Here is a 23,826-nt window from a genome sequence, read left to right as displayed (position 1 = left end):
GGGGAAGGGTGGGTGTGGGGGATGTGGGCTCTCCGATGCGGTAGTCTGTGGCACGGGTGGTGGACGTGGAGGGCTGCGGCCCTATCAGGTGGGGCAGGCGGGGGGGGGGCTGGCTGCGGAGTGCTCTGCCGAGGGGGCGTTGCTCGCCCTCCTACTCCTTGTTGACGACGCTGTGTCTACAGAGCTGGCTGCAGTCCCCCCCCCTCCCCCCCGCCGTCTCCCTCTTTGTCGTCTCTAGACTCGTGTGAAGCTGTCAGCATCCACCTGTGGGCCTATCGACGGAACCACCTTGGCTCCGAAGCGCGTATAGTCAACTGCCTGATGCCCAAAGTCATGGCAGCGCAGGCACTGCCCTGGTTGCCCAGTCACAATGACCTACTACCTAAAAGAGTGACCTCCAACCTCTATCTCCAGGAACTTGGGTATACTCTTTGTGTCTTTCATGGCCACCCGTACCTTGGGGACTCCTACAACTGTCACAGCATCCGCGAAGGAGGCAAGGAGAACTGTGCCGAAGAGCCGACCAAAGTCCTCCACTAATTGGTGGTACTCTACCGCCAGTCCGGGAAAAGTAAAGTGATTGGGTGTCGGAGAAAACTGTTGTGGAGCTCAAATGACTCCACTGTGAAGCCACTATACCAGGGGACCATGTGAATGACCCCCCTTCGTGGAGCCATAGGGCGAGCTGTCCACTAACTCCCGAGCTGCGTCCGCGGAGGTGAGACAAACCATGAAGATCCCATGGCCCATGAGGACTGCATCCACAATTTGCGCTGTGCCAATGCGCAGCGTGGAGTGAAGCCAGTCCGGAAGTTGGGCCCTGACTGGAGAGTGTCCTACTACCTGGCCGAAAATTGTTGTTTCTTTAAGCTCTAGCTCAGTGGCACGGACGGCCAAAAGCTGTTCCTCAGAGAGGACAACGCGCAAGGTGTTTGACTGGGGGGCAATCACAGAATGCACCAGCACTGACTAGAGGTTTCCATTGCGCTTCTCTATTGAGAACCTACCAAACACACTGATGTATTGCCCGGGGGGGGGGGGGGGGGGGAGTTACTGCAAATGGAGGGAGCAACCGAGGGGAGGGGGCGAGGGCGATGTCGATGGCGAGGGGAAGGAGGGGGGGTTTGGATTCTGTTTTTTGATGCCGGTAGAGGCACCGGGCGCCACGGATGACGGCATGGGAGGCGTGTAGGCCGGGATCCACAGGGCGGGGGGCCGCAGGCGCAGCGTGGTGGCGGGGGCGCAGGGCAAGGGGGGGGGGACACAAGCACAGCGTGATGGCGGGGGTCACAGGGCGGGGGGGCAGTGTGATGCAATGACGAGGCGGGGGAAGCGTGATGTGGTGGCGCAACGTTGACGACTAGCTGGGGGGGGGGGGCGCTCAATAGCGAGGAGGCGGTGCAATTCGACGGGGCACGGGGGCGAGGGCAACAGCACGTTGGTCAGGAGCTGATGCTCTTACGCTTAATCTTGAGACCAGCTACAACCCATAGTCTCCACCACATTTTCAGTATTGTTTCATAGGCCACCCACTCACTTATTTCTAATGTTATATTTACCTTAGTGATGAGATGACATTAGACATGGATGTACTCTGGATTTTTTCTCATAGGCCACATTGGCCTTATGTAGACATTAATATATCTTTCTCTCTCTCTCTCTCTCTTTTTTTTTTCGTAAAAGGTAATTGTATTAATTACGAAAAAAGGTACAAGATCACATGATTACATGATTACAAGAGACACGAGGGCCCTAGGCCAACGTGTGGGAAATCCCCGTACTAATGCACTAAAAAGGTTACACCAATCATGGCAACGACCCAGAGGTAATTGCCATATGCCAGGGATGCAAATCCTCCCGAGGGAGCAAGTCGGAGTGTCGAATGAGATCTAGCTGCCAATGCAAGAGCCCTTTAAGCTTGGCAATATGTCTCGGTACATTAGAGGCCGAATCAAAGAGAAAAGCATTGCGCGTTGTCCAAATGTGCTAGCATCCCCAGTATCTGAAAAAGTGAAATAAGATCTGCATATGTAACTGTGGCGGTGTGGGGTACTTTGGGTGCACAAAAACCCAATTGAAAGGAGTTAGTGAGGACCCCACCGCCGCGCGCCAGATTTGCGACAAGAGTAACCAGATATTCTTGGCGAGCGGGCAAGAAAGAAAAGGATGTCGGGCCGATTCTGCAGTAATGGTACAAAAGAAACACTTGCCATTCGAGATTCGACGCTTGGAAAGGGCCGAGGCAAGAGGAAGACCACCAATCATTACCCGCCAAAGAAAGACTTTGCATTTGAAAGGTGCCTTATTCCGCCAGCCCTCCATCAGCGTCGGCTGCCACCATGGCATCGATTTCCGCAGTCCCCAAACAGTATTAGCTTTCACACCCAGCCAATGGTGATCTTGAATGAGAAGATGATACACCTGATTAGTAGAGGCCTTTTCCAGACTCAACCGGCCTGCAAGGTCCCAGTCCTGCCAAGGACGATCCACAGCCAAGGCAGGAAAGGGTTGCCTACCCTGAAGCTCCAACAAAAGCTTTTCCCATAAACCACCGTATCCGCGCAGGATCTTGAAGAGTCTCCTAGCAGTCCGAAACGATGCGAGGACATTGCGAGTGGCAAGGGTAGCATCCGCAATCGACGTCACACCTAAACGGGCCATGCGGTTAAATCTCGGTCTGAGCTGATGTTTGTCTTCCCATGAAAGTAATCTGGATACTGCCAACAATTCCAGCTGAAAGGAGTTAGTCTGCAAGCGGTCCCCTACTGGATGCCAATGGGCCTTTTGGAGCACCACTTTCCAAGAGCCGACCAAGTGCAATAACAAAGAAGAAGAGGGACTGGAAAATCGAGAGTCAGCATTAAGGACATGCCACCAGGAGGCCCGAAGCCGTGTATTACCATGGCGTAGCCCGCTGTCCTCAAGAAAATAACGGGCTATGATGGTCCACGGGTGATGATCCACACACATGGCACGAAAAAGAGACCAACGAAGAGCCAACATATGAGTTTCTGCATCCAAAATAGCGCCACCACCCATGCGTTTAGGAGTGCATGTATGTGACCATGAAATCCATGAAATGCCTGCGTGCAGGGAATCCTTCTTCCATAGCATGAAACGAATGGGATGAGTGAGAGCCTTCAAAGTAGTAGGCGTCCACGGCAGCAATGGCAGGAAATAAGTTAACATTGGTAGCATAGTTGTCTGAGCCACTTTAAGGCGTACATGGAAAGGCCACGCTTGCGACTTCCAATACATAAACTTCGCTGCCAGTTTTTGTGAAATCCACTCCAGTAGGTCCTTTGGCCGTACATCCACTCCCAACGGGTATCCAAGATGCCTGACAATGGATCCACGGGAAACCACCTGGCCCTGCCAGCCTAATGACTGTAAATCAGGCTCTGTGCAACTGAGAATGGCCGACTTAAAGGCATTGATGCGAAGACCAGAGGCCTGACCAAAGAGCATCCAAACATCTAATGCCTTTCGAATGTTGTCCCTGTCTACCCGCAAAATCATAAAGGTGTCATCAGCCAAAGATTGGCTAATGAAGTGCTGCCCCAAAGGAAGAGACAATCCTACCAGCTGAGCAGAAGCCGCCATTGAGGATAACATTGAAAGGACAGGGTGAGTCGCCAGGGCAAAGAAGAGAGGACTCAAAGGGCAACCCTGTCTGACCGAGCGTGCAAGGACAAATGGCTCTGTAACCCCACCATTGAGCATAACTCTTGAAGAAGCCGTAGCACTAATGGTGTAGATCAAGCGGGACATCCGGGTACCAAAGCCCATAGCAGACATGAGATCTGCAATGAAAGACCAGTCCACATAGTCAAACGCCTTTTCCAAGTCCAATTGAATCAATACCACTTCCTGACTGAAGTGCCGCGCATAGTCAATAGCCATTTGCACATTCAAGATATTATGCAGAATGTTGCGGCCCTTGATGAAACCGTATTGGAGAGGATGCACAATAGCTGGAAGGTGCTTGTGAAGCCGATTCGCCAGCACTTTGGAGAAGATTTTATACATCAAGCCCATCAAAGAAATTGGTCTCCAATGTTGCAGCTTTGACGGCGAAGGGACCTTGGGAATCAGTTTGATAAGGCCTTGTTTCCATGAGGAAGGCATGACCCCTATTTCCCAAACCTGCTAACACATGACCGCCAATGGCTTCACCAACTGCGTGGCCGAGTTCTCAAAGAATTCATTAGTGAGACCATCCCAACCAGGACTTTTATCCTTCGGCAGGTGCAACAAAACATCCATAACCTCCTCCTCGCAAATATCCGCCTCCAAAGTGGCTTGCATATCAAGTGAAACCTACTGGCGGACCAGATGATAGAAGACCGAGCGGGCATGCGTAACCTGGCTAGAAGGAGAGGGAGAAGAACCAAGAAGTTCCATAAAATAATTTCTGCACATAGTGACAATGGTCTACTGATCAATGACCATGCGACCTTCCGAATCCTGGAATCGAATCTTATTTTCGCGAGCCGGAGAAGCATGCAAGGCGCGAAGGAACTTATGAGACTGGCAGGCACTATCTTGCAATGTGTCAGTCAAGTTATGCAGCTTGGCGTGCTGATAAGATTTCAACTGAAAGACTTGAATAAGATTGGCCAAACGCCTTTCCAGTGACAGCAGAAAATCATCATCTGGGGAATCCACGAGCAAGGAACGGACCAAAGCCAGTAAGTCCGCTGCTGCATGTCGACGGCGCCGGCAAAGAGAGGCATGATGAATCCCATTCTAGCAAGCAATCCGCTGCACATTAGAGAGCAGCCGGGCAAATGCAGCCAGGCCGTCAGAGGCGAAGTCCAATAAGAACCTTTCAATCAATTGCTGCATATAGCCCTGAAAAATGGGATGCTTTAAATAAGAGGAGTTGAAACGTAAAGGAAGCCTATCCAGCAACTGCATAAAAGGTGCAATAGATTGTGCCCGCATCTCAAGCTGGAGGGGGAAATGGTCCGACAACGCATATTGCTGCAAGACCTTCATTTCCAGCATCTCGGGCAGAAAATCATCCCCTTGCATGATATACATTCGGTCGAACCGCGACCAAGTAGTTGCATATTGTGCGGAATGAAAAGTAAAGCCTAAAAAAGAAGGGTGAAGCCACGACCAAAGATCTTGCTTAAGCACGCGTAAAGCAAAAGAATTCCACACCCGACTTTCCGGCGTATCCATTACCGAATGTCCTGAAGTGGACTGAGAAGAGTCAACACACATATTGAAATCTCCCATAAAAAACCCCCTTCGGCTAAGTGACATGGAGCCCTGCAAAGTCGACCAAAGATCCCGTCGGGATGCGGGATCATTCGGAGCATAGAGGCCCAGCAACCATAAAATCTCTCCTTCAAATAAGACTTCGATGACCAGAAAGCGGCCCTGCACATCATTTTTGACAAGAACAGGCTGGTATTTCTCATGGACAATCATCAGCATGCCCGAATAGTGCGTAGCATGTGTCCCTGCATAAAACAGACGGAAGCCATGACAATCCACAATTTTCCCTGCTTCAGCGTGACTTTTGTGCTCAACTGCACACAATACATCCCACTGGTTCTCATGCAAGACAGTCCACATGGCATGTTGCTTATGGCGAGAGCAAATGCCTCGCACATTCCACGTGGCTATCTTCATATATCTTCAAACAAGGGAGTCAGGAACGAGGCGCCTATTGCCTCGCTTTCACCTTTTCCGCGAGAGCATCTAGGACGCCCTCATCCAGAAAATCAGCCAAGTCTGCAAACGAATTCTGGCGACCTGCTTTAGAGGTAGAAGGAACATCCACTGCCTTGGGAGTGGGGCGGGGATAACGCCGATCCCAGGGTGTAATCACATTACCTTTTGTATCAAACGCCAGCTTAGCAGGTGGGCCCTTGGGGCCGTCTGTATAGGCTTTCCTTGTAGACTGATTACGGGGGCCAGACGGGGCCATAGTACGCGCAGCCGGCTGTGAAGTGAACAGTTCTTTCCTGCGCATATACATGCGCACGGAATCCTGTGAAGTATTAGGCCCAGGATCCGCCAGGCCTGCATCCAACTTTTTACCTTTTTTTTTACGTGCCTCAATCCAATCAGTGCTACGAGAATCCAAACCTAAGACTTGCTGTTTGCCTTTATCCACGACATTTGGTGGCTGAAGGGCCTCCTGTGTCGGGGCATCAAGCACCATGTCATCCTTAGGCAGCACAACCTGCGCATCCTCGGAAGACGGTTGCCTTTCAGGGCATTCGGCCATGAAATGCCCCAATTTACCACATGAAAAGCAATGGCCTGCAAAGTTGCCCCATTTTAAGCGAAAATGCAAAGGATGCATGCCAGAACAATTGAGGCGAAGCCACGCAGGCCTTTTCCTGGCTGTGTCCCATAACATGCATAAACGATTTCGATTCATAGCCCTGAGGCTTGGGGGCACCAGCACTGTTCCCACAACGGCCATTGCATCCTTCAACACTGGCCAATAAACCGTCGGACAATTTTCCACTTCCACCCATACCGGGCATTCTCGTTGAAGCAGATGCTGGAAATCGCCCATAGGGCGCCAGGGTACAACATGGACCAAGCGGCAATCAAAGAATAATGGGAGCTTGGACAGGAGCTCAGCTCGATGTGTTTCCGATTTCAACAGCACCTCATAAAAGCCGCAAGGTCCAAGGAAGATCTCCTCAACACACTCCCCTTGCAATAAATGGTGCATCCACTAGCGAATATGTGAAAGCACTGGGATCCTGCCAGTGAAGAAAAGTATAACCGCACGGTCATAAAACACCGAGAAGGACCGCAAGACTAATTTCGGGTCCACCGTGGCTTCCAACACATCATCAGTGCCTGCGTTAGAAAAAGTTTCATTGTTGTGCTGGACATAATCGCCAAGCAGAGTATTGGCAAAGTCCAGCAAATGCTCCCAGTCAATCTCCTGCGAATCCACCGGATCAGAGGCAACCTGCGCATAGGAACGTTCCTGAGGACCCATTGGCTCGTCAGAAGTATGCTTGGGGCGTTTGCCCGCAGGCAGCAGTTCAGAACCCGGAGGCATCTCCTCCGTGCAGGGCACCATATCCTCTGGCTCCTCTATATCGGAATCAGGGCCAAGGGCTGCCACCGTCCGGTCTAGAAAATCCATATCCAGGCCAGCCATACGGCTTCCTGAGCGCTGCCCGCGGACGAAAAGCAGGGGACCACAGGCGAACAGGCGTGCACTCGTTCAGGCATCGCGCTCTCTCTCTCTCTCTCCCTCTGTGTACAGATCAGGGGGTGCACCACCCGGCTGCAGCAACAGGACTGCAACGGAGAACCGGGCAGACACGCGCAGATAACCCGGGGTGTCGGGTAACAGGAGAAACACGGGGGAGGCGTAAATGTGGCTGCGGCAGCCCCGCACGCTGACAGAGAGAAGTCTACCACAGGCGGAGCAGATGTCAGGCAGGGCGGATGACAGGCGGGGCAGGCGTCAGGCAGGACGGTCGTCAGACACGGCAGACGTCAGGCGGGGCAGCGTTCAACAGGAGGGGCAGACGCCAGACGTCGATGCAGGCGAAGTCGTAGCAGGCGTGCAGCGAGCAGGCACGAGGCACAGACGGCGGTGGCAGCTGCGACAGGCGTGGCCACGCGAGGGACTGACGGGCGCAGCAATGGCACGCTCTGACGGGGTCACCAATCTCTCTCTCTCTCTTTTTTTTTCGTAAAAGGTAATTGTATCAATTACGAAAAAAATACAAGATTACTGGATTACAAGATACATGACGACAATCCAAGCTATCATGTGAAGAGGTTCTAAGTACTACAAGTTACAATGTCATGGCAAGGATGCGGAGGAAATTACCATATGCCAGGGACGGAGGTCCTCCGTAGAGAGCAAATCAGAACGATGGAGAAGAGCTAACTGCCAATACAAGAGGCCCTTAAGCCTCACAATATGCCGCTGAACATTGTAGGCGGAGTCAAACAGAAAAGCATTCCGAATGGTCCAGTTATGCCAACAGCCCCAGTATCGAAGAAAGTGATATATGAGCTTCATATGGGGCTGTGCGGGAGTAGGATATTTGGGCTGGCCAGAAACCCAATGAAAGGGACGCAGGGTGATACCAACCACCCCTCGCCAAACAGCCGACAAAAATAACCAGACTTTCTTAGCGATGGGGTAAGAAATAAATCGGTGGCGGGCGGATTCCATAGTAGTGGTGCAAAAGAAACAGGTTCCATTGGAGATTCGTCGCTTGGAAAGAGCCGAAGCAAGCGGAAGACCCCCAATCATCACTCGCCAAAGAAAGACTTTATATTTAAAGGGCGTCTTGTTCAACTAGCCCTCCATCACAGTCGCCCTCCACCATGACCGGGATTTACTCAATCCCCATAAAGCATTCGCTTTAGGAACTAGCCATTGATGATCTGTAATCAGAAGATGATACACTTGGTTAGCAGAAGCTTTGCTACTCCTTTCTCATCATTGGTCAACATCTGATGAGTCCACTCTAGTTTTAGTCATAGTCATACATGGTCAGTACCATAGATGGGAGCTAATTGCTAGTATTATCACATGGTATCTTTGAACCGTAAGAATCTTAGATGTAGCCATGCTATAGATCTTCAAGATGTCTCCGCTACAAAGACTCTCACAAGGATCTGGACAATGATTACCTATACTCTCTAAGGAAGATGGAAGAGACTTTTGAGTGGTTCTCAAAGGGCGAGGATAAGGGTAGAGGCCTTCTTATGGACATGGGATTTCAGCACCTTCTTTCATTTAACCCCTTGTATGATCTGGTATTATAGCCCATGAGATTGGTTGTTCATGCAATAGTTATATTTATAATGTGCTCAGCTAATCTTTACAGGGATCTTTGTACTTTGTTTTTAACCTTAGTACAGATAAGTTTGAATATTCTAAAAGATGAAAGAAAATTAGGACATAGGACTTTCCACATTCTTTTGTTAACTGGAATGAGCAAAGTGGGGTACCACTAGTCCTCTCTTGCTCTTTTTTTTAAAACAACATAACAGATGCTGCACACATACACACAAACTATGCCTCTCTTATGCCCTATCTATGGCATTGCCCTCTTTGTCTCTCTCTATCTTGCTCTTGCCTTGTTTATTATGACATTGTCCTCTCTCTCTTTTTGGTGTCTTTGGTGCATGTATTCAGCCCTGATATCATGTATTTTCAATCTCTATCACATCTTAGCCCACCAACTGGATGTTACTATCACGAAGGTAAAGCTTAGTGTAATGACACGAAAGATGGTTAGACTTTTTAATTTGATACAGAAGTAAGTGGCTAAATTGGCAACAAGAAAGAAGATGTGGAAGCCTTACAAAATTACTAGTTGCAAGGCAATAGGAGCATCACCAAAGAGCAATACATAGGATTGTTCAAACATGGTATGTTGATAAGAGAGAGAATAGAAAAAGTGAGGGGTTTATAGTCTTCGATATTGCAATTTTCTTTGAGGTGCTAATAATAGAACTTTACTTTTCTCATTTTAAGAAACACGGAAAGGAAACACTCTCCTAATGGGCTCTGTCACAAATGATGGAAGATAAGAGATGTGTAACCAAAAAATAGCCAACGTTGGTCATGTAGGGATAGTAAAGCTAAGTGGCTATGATACCCACAAGATTCTGTATGACAAATGTCTATTTTTTGTACTCATGTATGAGACTCCCCCTCATCTTGCTGAGTGGCTAAGCAAGTCAAGGCTTTGATTTCCCAAATGTGGACTTCTATGTGACACATTAGTGAACCACTATGTTCCAAGTTGTTGGGTAGAATGCCATTGACCGCCATTGTTTTACGGATGGAGATTATGTGTGCCACTTCACTTGTTTATTCCTTCCTAAACAAAACTTCATTGTGTGTCTACTTTATGCTAGTTGTCAGGTGGCATTCTAGGTTGCTTTCTTCGTTGTAAATTCATTTGTTGGGGCTTTTGTTTTTCTGTCCAAGAGGATCCATGTACATCTCAATATACTTGAATTCAACAACCTTCACTAAGGAAGTTTACCTACCAAATTCTTGTTGAGCAATTTAAGAAAGTTTAAGTGCCTTGTTGCTTGGTTTTAAACTATGCTAATGTGAATGCTTATATACACAATCAATGATTCAGGATACCTTTCCTTGTTTTCCATATGCAACTTATGTTATCGGAATCTATCAATGCTTGCAACTAAGATAAATGTTATAACCTGGCCTTGCAGCCTCGTGACTTCTTCTCAAATCCCTGGAACGTGTTTGAGCTTTGTAATGCTATTGTTAGTGAGACCTGTATGATGCCAGATACATTGTCACTAAGAAAGACTGTGGGGCGAGTACCAATGGGACTCAGAATCCTTCGGGTGATACGATACACACCGAGGCTCAACACATTGCTCAGAACAGTCATTGTCAGCATGATGCACATGTTGGATATAGTTTGGTTGATTGCAATCCTCTTGATTTCATTCTCAGTGATGGGTGTGCAGATGTTTGAGAATGTAAGGGATGGAATATGTATTGGGTTTGACATGAACTTCAATGATTTTGCAAGTGCATTTGTCACCCTTTTCCAGGTTCTCTCTCTCTCTCTCTCTCTCTCTCTCTCTCTCTCTCTCTCTCTCTCTCTCTCTCTCTCTCTCTCTCTCTCTCTCTCTCTCTCTCTCTCTCGTGAACTCTGTGTGTGTGTGTGTGCGCACACGTGTGCGTGTGTGTGTGTGTGTGTGTGTGTGTGTGTGTGTGTGTGTGTGTGTGTGTGTGTGTGTGTGTGAGAGAGAGAGAGAGAGAGAGAGAGGAAGTTTGAATTAATGTATAGAAATATTTACATCACGTCTTGTAGCCAACCAAGCACAATCATAGCCTTTTTGGAATACATCAGGCCTTCAGGCCAACCAAACGAAATGGCAATAGCTGTCACGAAGCCAAAAGGCTAACAAAAGAACACAATGCATGAGCAAAAACTCTCTAAAAAGCTACCAAGCAACAATCCACAAGAATGAAGGAAGAAGATCATTAAGATGGTACAACAAGTGTGGAGTGAACAGTATCCATGCATGGAGCAGCCACCTCTCCAATAATGAGTCTAGCTGAAATCATAGAAGAAATCTGCCATAATAGCAAGCCTCTCACTCGTTCCACATGGCCACGGATACCTGAGGCCAAATCAAATATAAAGGCATTTCTAGTTCGCTAGATGTGTCAAAGAGAGCGGTCCATCGCATGAAGTGAAAGAGGCAAGCATGATGAGACTGCAACCTGGCAGTGGAAGGCATCTTGCCAAGCGCTCTCTCTCTCTCTCTCTCTCTCTCTCTTTTTAGTAAAAGGTAATTGTATTAATTACGAAAGAAGAGTACAATTTTTCATGATTACAAGATACACGAGGGCTCTAAGCCAACGTGTAAGATCCCAGTACTAAGCCACACAAAAGTTACACAAGTGATGGCAAAGACCCAGAGGAAATTGCCATATGCCAAGTAAGCAAGTTCTCCCGAGGGAGCAAGTCCGAGCGCCGAATGAGATCTATCTACCAATGCAAGAGACCTTTAAGCCGGGCAATGTGTTTCGGTACATTAGAGGCGGAATTAAAAAGAAAGGCATTCCGAGTGGTCCAATTGTGCCAGCATCCCTAGAATCTGAAGAAGTGAAACAAGATCTTCATATGCAACTGTGGCTGTGTGGGGTATTTTGGTCGCACAAAAACCCAATCAAAAGGGGTTAGCGAGGATCCCACCACTGTACGCCAAGCCTGTGACAAGAGCGACTAGATCCTCTTGGCTAGCGGGCAAGAAATAAATCGATGCCGGGCTGATTCCACAGTAGTGGTACAAAAGAAACAATTGCCATTCGAGATTCGACGTTTGGAAAGGGCCGAGGCAAGACGAAGACCACCAATCATCACCCGCCAAAGAAAGACCTTGCATTTGAACGGTGTCTTATTCAACCAACCCTCCATCACCGTTGCCTTCCACCATGACTGAGATTTCCGCAAACCCCATACAGAATTAGCTTTAACACCCAGCCATTGATGATCTTTCATCAGAAGATGATACACTTGATTAGCAGAGGCCTTTTCCAGACTCAACCGGCGTGCAAGGTCCTAGTCCTGCCAAGGACGATCCTTGCAAGGGTAGGAAAAGGTTGCCTGGCCTGAAGTACGAGCAAAAGCTGCTCCCATAAGTCATGGTATCCACGCGGGATTCTGAAAAGTCTCCTAGCCGTACGAAACGATGCGAAGACATTACGACTGGCAAGGGTGGCATCCGCCACTGAAGTCACCCCTAGACGGGCCATACGGTTAAATTTTGGTCGAAGCTCATGTTTGTCTTCCCACGAAAGTAATCTTGAGACTGCCAACAATTCCAGTTGAAAGGAGTTAGCATGCAAGCGGTCCTCCGCTGGATGCCAACTTGCCTTTTGGAGCACCACTTTCCAGGAGCCGACCAAATGCAATAATAGAGAAGAGGCGGGGCTGGAAAACCGCGAGTCTACATTAAGGACATGCCACCAGGAGCCCCGAATTTGTGTATTGCCATGTCGAAGGCCGCTGTCCTCGAGAAAATAACGGGCTATAATGGTCCACGGGTGATGATCCACGCACATAGCGCGAAAAAGTGACCAACGAAGGGCCAGCATATGAGTTTCAGCATCCAAAATAGCCCCACCACCCAAGCGTTTGGGGGTACATGTATGTGACTATGAAATCCACGAAATACTTGCGTGCAAAGAATCCTTCTTCCATAACATGAAACGAATAGGGCAAGTGAGCGCCTTCAAAGTAGTAGGATTCCAGGGCAGCAATGGCAAGAAATATGTGAGCATTGGCAGCATAATTGTTTGCGCCACTTTGAGGCGGACATGAAAGGGCCACACTTGCAACTTCCAATACATAAACTTAGCTGCCAGTTTCTGTGAAATCCACTCCAGTAGCTGCTTTGGCCGAACATCAATACCCAACGGGTACCCAAGATGCCTGACAATGGAGCCACGGGGAACAACTTGACCTTGCCAGCCCAATGACTGTAAATCTGACTCCGTCCAGCTGAGAATGGCTGATTTGAAGGCATTGATGCGAAGACCCGAAGCATGACCAAAGAGTGTCCAAACATCTAATGCGTTGAGAATGTTGTCCTTGTCTGCATGCAAAATCATAAAGCTATCATCAGCCAAAGATTGGCTAATGAAGTGCTGCCCCAAAGGAAGAGACAATCCGGCTAGCTGATCAGAAGCTGCCATTGAAGACAACATTGAAAGAACGGGGTGAGTCGCCAGGGCAAAGACGAGAGGACTCAAAGGGCAACCCTGTCTCACCGAGCGTGCAAGGACAAATGGCTCGGTAACCCCACCATTGAGCATAACACGCGAAGAAGCCTCAGCACTAATGGTGTAGATCAATCGGGACATCCGCGCACCAAAACCCATAGCAGACATAAGTTCCGCAATGAAATACCAATCTAAATAGTCAAAGGCCTTTTCCAGATCCAACTGAATCAATACCACTTCCTGACTAGAGTGCCTTGCATAGTCAATGGCCATTTGCACATTTAAGATATTATCTAGAATCTTGCGGCCCATAATGAAACCATATTGAAGAGGATGCACAATAGCTGGAAGGTGCTTGTGGAGCCTATTCGCCAGGACTTTGGAAAAGATTTTATACATCGAGCCCATCAATGAAATTGGTCTCCACTGTTGCAACATTGACGGCGAAGGAACCTTTGGAAGCAATTTGATAAGGCCTTCTTTCCATGAGGAAGGCATGACCCCTGTTTCCCAAACCTGCTGAAACATAGCCACCAATGGCTTCACTAGTTGGGTAGCCGAGCACTCAAAGAATTCATTGGTGAGACCATCCGAGCCAAGGCTCTTATCCTTGGGCAGATGTAACAAAACATCCATAACCTCCTCCTCACAAATACCTGCCTCCAAAGTAGCTCGCATATCAAGTGGAACCTGATGGCGGACCAGATCATAGAAAACTGAATGTGCATACGTAACCTGGTCAGAAGGCGACGAAGAAGAACCAAGAAGATCCCGAAAATAATTCCTGCACATATCGACAATGGTGTGCGGATCAATAACCATGTGACCTTCTGAATTTTGAAGTCTGGTCATATTTTCTCGGGCAGGAGAAGCATACAAAGGCGCAAAAGAGACCCAGTCCATGTGCTCAATCTCCTAAATGAATCCTGCTCTCAACATCTTATCAATCTCTTCTTTCACTGCATGAGCATGCTTGGGATTCATTGGATACGATCATTGCTTAACCAGTGTTGCATCAAGCATCATGGATATGTTGTGAGTCACTACACTCGGATCTACCGCTTTTAGATCATCGAGTGACCAAGCAAGCACATCTATATACTCTAGCAAGAGAGTCTGGCAAGCATTATCTTGCAAATTGTCAGTCAAATTGTGTAATTTGGCCTGCTGATAGAATTTCAACTGAAATTCTTTAATAAGATCAGCCAAACGCTGCGCCAGTGATACTAGAAACTCATCATCTGGGGTATCCACCAGAAGCGAACGAACCAAAGCCAGTAAGCCTTCCACTGCATGGCGACGCCGCCGACAAAGAGAGGCATGATGTATCCCATACTGGCGAGCGACCCATTGCACATTAGAGACCAGTCGTTCAAAAGAAACTGTGTCCTCAGAGGCAAAGTCCAATAAAAATCTCTCAATCAATTGTTGCATATAGCCCTGAAAGATTGAATGCTTCAAATAAGAAGAGTTGAAACGTAAAGGGAGTCTATCCAACAACTGCATAAAAGGTACAATGGGTTGTGCCAGTATCTCAAGTTGGAGAGGAAAATGGTTGGACAAGGCATATTGCTGCAATACTTTCATTTCCAGCAACTCAGGAAGAAAATCATCATCTTGCATGATGTACATCCGGTCCAACCGCGACCATGTAGATGCATACTGTGCTGAATGAAAAGTAAACCCTGGAGAGGAAGGTTGTAACCAAGACCATAGATCTTGCTTAAGAGCCGCAAGAGCAAAGGCATTCCACGCCCGACTTTCCGGAGCATCCATCACTGAATGCCTTGAAGTGGACTGTGAAGAGTCAACACACATATTGAAATCTCCCATCAAGAAACCCCTTCTGCCAAGTGACATGGAGCTCTGCAAAGTCTTCCAAAGATCTCGGCGAGATAAAGGGTCATTCGGAGCATAGAGGCCCAGCAACCATAAGATCTCTCCTTCAAATAAAATTTCAATTACCACAAAGCGGCCTTGCACATCATTTTTAATAAGAATAGGCTGATATTTCTCATGGACAATCATAAGCACTCTAGAATAATGCACAGCATGTGACCCTGCATAAAATAAGCGAAAACCATGGCAATCCACCACTTTTCCTGCATCACCGTGACTCTTGTGCTCCACCGCACACAAGGCATCCCACTAATTCTCATGCAAGACAGTCCACATGGCATGTTGCTTATGGCGAGAACAAATGCCTCGCACATTCCACATGGCTATCTTCATATATTTATAAAAAGAAAAATCAGGAAGGAGGCACCGCTTGCCTCGATCTCACCTTGTCTACTAGAATGTCAAGGACACTATCATCCAGAAAATCAGCTAAGACTGCAAAAGAATTCGGCTGGCCGGCTTTAAAAGTAGATGGGATATCCACTGTCTTGGGGGTGGCGCAGGGATAACGACGATCCCAGGGTGTAATCACATTGCCTTTAGAATCAAATGCCAACTTAGCAGGCGGGCTCTTGGGCCCGTCTGTATAAACTTTCCTCGTAGACTGACTACGGGGAGTAGAAGGAACCGTAGTGCGCGCAACATGCTGTGAAGAGAACATTTCTTTCCTGCGCATATACGTACGCATTGAATCCTATGACACAGTAGGCCCAGAATCTGGCAAAGCAGCATCCAACTTCTTACCTTTTTTGGGACGTGCCTCTATCCATTCATTGCTACGAGAATCCAAACCCAAAACTTGTTGTTTACCTTTATCCAAAACACTGGATGGCTGGGTTGCCTCCTCTGAGGGAGCATCAAGCACCATGTCATCCCTGGGCGGCACAACATGCACATTATTTGCAGACGGTTGCCTCTATGGGCATTCGGCCATAAAGTGTCCCAATTTACCACACGAAAAGCAGTGTCCCACAAAGTTACCCCATTTCAAGCGAAAATGCAAAGGATGCATGCCAGAGCAATTAAGGCGCAGCCACGCAGGCCTCTTCCTGGTAGTATCCCATAACATACACAAATGGTTTCTATTCATTACCCTTAGGCTTGGGGGAACCAGGACCGTTTCCACTACGGCCATGGCATCCTTTAACAATGGCCAATAAACAGCTGGGCAATTTTCTACCTCAACCCACACCGGGCATTCACGTTGAAGTAGGCGTTGAAAGTCTGCCATAGGGCGCCATGGCACGACATGGACCAAGCGGCGATTAAAGAATAATGGTAGTTTGGACAGAAGCTTGTCCGAATTCAGCAGTACCTCATAGAAGCCTCGAGGTCCAACAAAAATCTCCTCAACACACTCCCCTTGCAGTAAATGGTGCAACCATTGGCGAATATGGGAAAGCATTGGGATCCTGGTAGTGAAGAAGAGTATAACTGCACGGTCATAAAACACTGAAAAAGAGCGCAGGACCGTTTTCGGATCCACCATTGCCTCCAGAACCTCTTCAATTCCCGCATCCGAAAAAGCTTCATGATTATGCTGGACATAGTCGCCAAGCAACATATTGGCAAACTCCAGCAAATGCTCCCAGTCAATCTCCTGGGAATCCACAGAATCAGAGGCCACCTAAGCATACGAACGATCCTGATGACCGATTATCTCTTCGGGCGTATGCTTGGAGCGTTTACCCGCAGGCTGAAAGTCAGGAGCAAGCGGCATCTCCTCTGTACACGGCACCATATCCTCCGGTTCCTCTGCATCAGAATCCGGACCAAGAGCGGCCACTGTTTGTTCAATAAAAGCCATATCCAGGCCAGCCATGCTTCTCTCCGCGCAGATGAACCGGGGTGCCAGGCAATGGGTCAACCATAGGTGTGGCTTACACGTGGCTGCGGCAGGCCTGCACGCTGATGCAGAGCAATCAACGGGGCAGACGCCCAGGGATCAGGCACAGGCGGTGCAGAGTGGCGGGGCGCTGCAGGTACCTGCGACGGGCAGCGATTGACAGGCAGGACAGATGTCCGGCGGGAGGTGAGGCAGACGTCAAGCGTGAAGCGCGTTAGATGTCGGACGTCAGCAGCTGCAGGTACAGACGACGAGGCGCGTGTGCCAGGAAGGGCAGACGTCAGCGTTGGCGCGTGTGTCAAGCAGGGTAGACGCTGGGTGCGGACGAAGGTGGGCAGGCGTCAGCGTTGGACGGAGTTAACTGGATAGCAAGCGGAGCATGTTGAAGTGGCCAGGTGTGCAACACGTGAGCAGTAAAGAAGCGATGGCCTGACGAAAGCAGTCGGGCACAGATCCAGTAGTCAATGGAGGTGCAATGAACAAGCGAACAAGCGACGAGGGTGTAGCGAGCGGGCGACGGCGCAGGTCCAGTAGTCAACAGGGACAGGGGCGCAAACAGTCGACAGGTAGGTCAATGAAACGAAACGTCGAAGACAGGGCTCGATGTCGACGACAGGGGCACCATGCTGGTCTGAGGGAGATCTCCCGCAGCGCACAGGGCAGGCAGCACGTCACCAGGTCAAGGGGGACCCAGGTCCGCCATCGCTTTGCCTCGTCGCACACTCTCTCCCTCTCTCTTCTCTCTCTCTTTTTCGTAAAAGGTAATTGTATTAATTACGAGAAAAAAAAGGTACAAGATTACATGATTACAGGATTACAAGAGACACGAGGGCCCTAGGCCAACGTGTGGGAAATCCCCGTACTAATGCACGAAAAAGGTTACACCAATCATGGCAACGACTCAGAGGCAATTGCTATATGCCAAGGAAGCAAATCCTCCCGAGGGAGCAAGTCGGAGTGCCGGATGAGATCTATCTGCCAATGCAAGAGCCCTTTAAGCCTGGCAATATGTCTCGATACATTAGAGGCCGAGTCAAAGAGAAAAGCATTGTGCGTGGTCCAAATGTGCTAGCATCCCCAGTATCTGAAAAAGTGAAATAAGATCTTCATATGTAACTGTGGCGGTGTGGGGTACTTTGGCCGCACAAAAACCCAATCGAAAGGAGTTAGTGAGGACCCCACCACTGCGTGCCAGATTTGAGACAAAAGTGACTAGATATTCTTTGCGAGCGGGCAAGAAAGAAAACGATGTCGGGCCGATTCCGCAGTAGTGGTACAGAAGAAACAATTGCCATTCGAGATTCTACGCTTGGAAAGGGCCGAGGCAAAAGGAAGACCACCAATCATTACCCGCCAAAGAAAGACCTTGCATTTGAAAGGTGCCTTATTCAGCTAGCCCTCCATCACCGTTGCCTGCCACCATGACTGCGATTTCCGCAGTCCCCAAACAGTATTAGCTTTCACACCCAGCCATTGGTGATCTTGAATGAGAAGATGATACATCTGATTAGTAGAGGCCTTTTCCAGACTCAACCGGCCTGCAAGGTCCCAGTCCTGCCAAGGACAATCCACAGCCAGGGCAGGAAAGGGTTGCCTACCCTGAAGCTCCGAAAAAAACTGTTTCCATAGACCACGGTATCCGTGCGGGATCCTGAAAAGTCTCCTAGCAGTCCGAAACGATGCGAGGACATTGCAAGTGGCAAGGGTAGCATCCGCAATCGAAGTCACACCTAAACGGGCCATGCGGTTAAATCTCGGCCTGAGCTGATGCTTGTCTTCCCATGAAAGTAATCTCGATACTGCCAACAATTCCAGCTGAAAGGAGTTAGTCTGCAAAGCGGTCCCCCACTGGATGCCAACGGGCCTTTTGGAGCACCACTTTCCAAGAGCCGACCAAGTGCAGTAACAGAGAGGAAGAGGGACTGGAAAATCGAGAGTCACCATTAAGGACATGCCACCAGGAGGCCCGCAGTCGTGTATTACCATGGCGTAGCCCGCTGTCCTCAAGAAAATAACGGGCTATGATGGTCCACGGGTGATGATCCACACACATGGCACGAAAAAGAGACCAACGAAGAGCCAACATATGAGTTTCTGCATCCAAAATAGCTCCACCACCCATGCGTTTAGGGGTACATGTATGTGACCATGAAATCCATGAAATACCTGCCTGCAGTGAATCCTTCTTCCATAGCATGAAACGAATGGGATGAGTGAGAGCCTTCAAAGTAGTAGGCGTCCACGGCAACAATGGCAGGAAATACGTTAGCATTGGTAGCATAATTATCTGAGCCACTTTGAGGCAGACATGAAATGGCCACGCTTGCGACTTCCAATACATAAACTTCGCCGCCAGTTTTAGTGAAATCCACTCCAGTAGGTCCTTTGGCCGTACATCCACCCCCAATGGGTATCCAAGATGCCTGACAATGGAGCCACGAGAAACCACCTCGCCCTGCCAGCCTAATGACTGTAAATCAGGCTCCGTGCAACTGAGTATGGCTGATTTAAAGGCATTGATGCGAAGACCAGAGGCCTGACCAAAGAGCATCTAAACATCTAATGCCTTTTGAATGTTGTCCCTGTCCGCCCGCAAAATCATAAAGGTGTCATCAGCCAAAGATTGGCTAATGAAGTGCTGCCCCAAAGGAAGAGACAATCCTGCCAGCTGAGCAGAAGCCGCCATTGAGGATAACATTGAAAGGACCGGGTGAGTTGCCAGGGCAAAGAAGAGAGGACTCAAAGGGCAACCCTGTCTGACCGAGCGTGCAAGGACAAATGGCTCTGTAACCCCACCATTGAGCATAACTCTTGAAGAAGCCGCAGCACTAATGGTGTAGATCAATTGGGACATCCAAGTACCAAAACCCATAGGAGACATGAGATCTGCAATGAAAGACCAGTCCACATAGTCAAACGTCTTTTCCAAGTCCAATTGAATCAATACCACTTCCTGACTCAAGTGCCGCGCATAGTCAATAGCCATTTGCACATTTAAGATATTATGCAGAATGTTGCGGCCCTTAATGAAACCATATTGGAGAGGATGCACAATAGCTGGAAGGTGCTTGTGAAGCCGATTCGCCAGCACTTTGGAGAAGATTTTATACATCGAGCCCATCAAAGAAATTGGTCTCCAGTGTTGCAGCATTGACGGCGAAGGGACCTTTGGAATCAGTTTGATAAGGCCTTCTTTCCATGAGGAAGGCATGACCCCTGTTTCCCAAACCTACTAAAACATAACCGCCAATGGCTTCACCACAGCTGCGTGGCCGAGTTCTCAAAGAATTCATTAGTGAGACCATCCCAACCAGGACTTTTATCCTTAGGCAGGTGTAACAAAACATCCATAACCTCCTCGCAAATATCCGCCTCCAAAGTGGCTTGCATATCAAGTGGGACCTGCTGGCGGACCAGATGATAGAAGACCGAGCGGGCATGCGTAACCTAGCTAGAAGGCGAGGGAGAAGAACCAAGAAGTTCCATAAAATAATTTCTGCACATATTGACAATGGTCTGCGGATCAGTGACCGTGCGACCTTCCGAATCCTGGAGTCTAGTCATATTTTCGCGAGCAGGAGAAGCATGCAAGGCACGAAAGAACTTATGAGACTGGTAGGCACTATCTTGCAATGTTTCAGTCAAGTTATGCAACTTGGCCTGCTGATAAGATTTCAACTGAAACACTTGAATAAGATGGGCCAAACGCCTCTCCAGTGACAGCAGAAAATCATCATCTGGGGTATCCACGAGCAACGAACGGACCAAAGCCAGTAATTCCTCTGCTGCATGTCGACGTCGCCAACAAAGAGAGGCATGATGAATCCCATACTGCCGAGCAACCCGCTGCACATTAGAGAGCAGCCGTGCAAATGAAGCCAAGCCCTCAGAGGCGAAGTCCAATAAGAACCTCTCAATCAATTGCTGCATATAGCCCTGAAAAATTGGATGCTTCAAATAAGAGGAGTTGAAACGTAAAGGGAGCCTATCCAGCAACTGCATAAAAGGTGCAATAGGTTGTGCCCGCATCTCAAGCTGGAGGGGGAAATGGTTCGACAATGCATATTGCTGCAAGACCTTCATTTCCAGCATCTCGGGAAGAAAATCATCCCCCTGCATGACATGCATTCGGTCCAACCGCGACCAAGTAGTTGCATATTGTGCGGAATGAAAAGTAAAGCCTGAAAAAGAAGGGTGAAGCCACGACCAAAGATCTTGCTTAAGTACGCGCAAAGCAAAGGAATTCCACACCCGGCTTTCCGGCGCATCCATTACCGAATGCCCTGAAGTGGACTCAGAAGAGTCAACACACATATTGAAATCTCCCATCAAAAACCCCCTTCGGCCAAGTGACATTGAGCCCTGCAAAGTCGACCAAAGATCCCGTCGGGATGCGGGATCATTCGAAGCATAGAGGCCCAGCAACCATAAAATCTCTCCTTCAAATAAGACTTCGATTACCAAAAAGCGGCCCTGCACATCATTTTTAACAAGAACAGGCTGGTATTTCTCATGGACAATCATCAGCACGCCCGAATAATGCGTAGCATGCGTCCGTGCATAAAACAGACGGAATCCATGACAATCCATAACTTTTCCTGCTTCACCATGAATTTTGTGCTCAACTGCACACAATACATCCCACTGGTTCTCATGCAAGACAGTCCACATGGCATGTTGCTTATGGTGAGAGCAAATGCCTCGCACATTCCACATGGCTATCTTCATATATCTTCAAAAAAAGGAAGTCAGAAACGAGGCGCCTGTTGCCTCGATTTCACCTTTTCCGCGAGAGCATCCAGGACACCCTCATCCAGAAAATCAGCCAGTACTGCAAACGAATTCTGGCGACCTGCTTTAGAGGTAGAAGGAAAATCCACTGCCTTGGGAGTGGGGCGGGGATAACACCGATCCCAGGGTGTAATCACATTACCTTTTGTATCAAACGCCAGCTTAGCAGGTGGGCCCTTGGGACCGTCTGTATAGACTTTCCTTGTAGACTGATTACGGGGGGCAGACGGGGCCATAGTACGCGCAGCATGCTGTGAAGTGAACATTTCTTTCCTGCGCATATACGTGTGCACGGAATCCTGTGAAGCATTAGGCCCAGGATCCGCCAGGCCCGCATCCAACTTTTTACCTTTTTTTTGACGTGCCTCAATCCAATCAGTGCTACGGGAATCCAAACCCAGGAGCTGTTGTTTGCCTTTATCCACGACATTAGGTGGCTGAAGGGCCTCCTGTGCTGGGGCATCAAGCACCATGTCATCCTTAGGCAGCACAACATGCGCATCCTTGGAAGACGGTTGTCTTTCGGGGCATTCGGCCATAAAATGCCCCAATTTACCACAGGAAAAGCAGTGTCCTGCAAAGTTGCCCCATTTCAAGCGAAAATGCAAAGGATGCATGCCAGAACAATTGAGGCGAAGCCACGCATGCGTTTTCCTGGCCGTGTCCCATAACATGCATAAACGGTTTCGATTCATAGCCCTGAGGCTTGGGGGAATCAGCACTGTTCGCACAACTGCCATCGCATCCTTCAACAATGGCCAATAGACCGCCGGACAATTTTCCACTTCCACCCACACCGGGCATTCTCGTTGAAGCAGACGCTGGAAGTCTCCCATAGGGTGCCATGGTACAACATGGACCAAGCGGCGATCAAAGAATAATGGCAACTTGGACAGAAGCTCAGCTCGATGTGTTTCCGATTTCAACAGCACCTCATAAAAGCCGCGAGGTCCAAGGAAGATCTCCTCAACACACTCCCCTTGCAATAAATGGTGCATCCACTGGCGAATATGTGAAAGCACTGGGATCCTGCCAGTGAAGAAAAGTATAACGGCACGGTCATAAAACACCGAAAAAGACTGCAAGACTGATTTCGGGTCCACATTGGCTTCCAGCACGTCATCAGTTCCCGCGTCAGAAAAAGTTTCATTATTATGCTGGACATAATTGCCGAGCAGAGTATTGGCAAAGTCCAACAAATGCTCCCAGTCAATCTCTTGCGAATCCACAGGATCAGAGGCAACCTGCGCATAGGAACGTTCCTGAGGACCCATTGGCTCGTCAGAAGTATGCTTGGAGCGTTTGCCTGCAGGCGGCAGTTCAGAACCCGGAGGCATCTCCTCCGTGCACGGCACCAATCCTCCGGCTCCTCTGTATCAGAATTAGGGCCAAGGGCTGCCACCGTCCGGTCTAGAAAATCCATATCCAGGCCAGCCATACTGCTGTCTTCTCTCTCTGACGTGACCTGTCCTTGCAATCAGATTTCTCTGTCCTTGCAGATGCCTGTATGCAAGCCTTTTGACCGCAGGTCTAAGCCTGTAAGTCTGGGGGCCTGCAGAAGGGCGCACAGGGACTGTGCTGAAGTCTGGGCTGCTCGCACAACAGGTCTGTACCTGACCGGCAGTGAGAAGGCTGTTCATACAGGGGCAGGGCAGAACTGCACTGGCGTAAGGTCGTCTGCTGCAATTGATTTGTCTCTCCTCAGCAAAGTCGTCCCAGAGGAGGAAGGTCGCACGCGGGGAGACAGCATGAGTCGAGAGGATAGGCAAGGGCAGGGCAGAACTAGCTGTGCACGAGTCAGAGGGGAGACGTCAGGCGGGACGCAGAGCAGTAGGGCATGGTCGCACAGCAGGGGGAGTCCGGATCTCAACCTGGGCAGGCGACGGATGGCCAAGGCAGAAGACGCGAAGACAGGAAGCGAAACGGGAACGGGGTAGAACGTGCAGGCACGGACGTCCTCGGCGAATCTCGAACCTCCACAGGTAGGCGTCCACGTGCAGGTTGACGTCCGTGGGTAGGGAGCGACCACGCAGGCGAGTCAGAGACAGGG

General features: G+C 49.0%; 1 protein-coding gene across 3 annotated transcripts in view; it reads left to right on the top strand.

Moving 5' to 3' along the window:
- LOC148032134 (uncharacterized) overlaps positions 1-23,826 on the top strand; it is a 306,148-nt gene that overhangs the window by 216,676 nt on the left and 65,646 nt on the right. For 2 of the 3 annotated variants that reach the window (XM_087682765.1, XM_087682766.1), the window contains exon 21: positions 10,207-10,557. In XM_087682765.1, the coding sequence (XP_087538891.1) occupies positions 10,207-10,557 (351 nt within the window). Of the gene's footprint in view, positions 1-10,206; positions 10,558-23,826 lie in introns of those variants that run through there. The other variant, XM_087682767.1, reaches the window with a different exon arrangement.

The sequence above is a fragment of the Lygodium microphyllum genome, chromosome 8 (assembly GCF_053477565.2).
Source record: "Lygodium microphyllum isolate KBCC chromosome 8, Lygodium_microphyllum_v1.1.10, whole genome shotgun sequence".
In the NCBI taxonomy this organism is placed as follows: Eukaryota; Viridiplantae; Streptophyta; class Polypodiopsida; order Schizaeales; family Lygodiaceae; genus Lygodium; species Lygodium microphyllum.
This window is presented reverse-complemented; position numbering and strand designations above follow the sequence as displayed.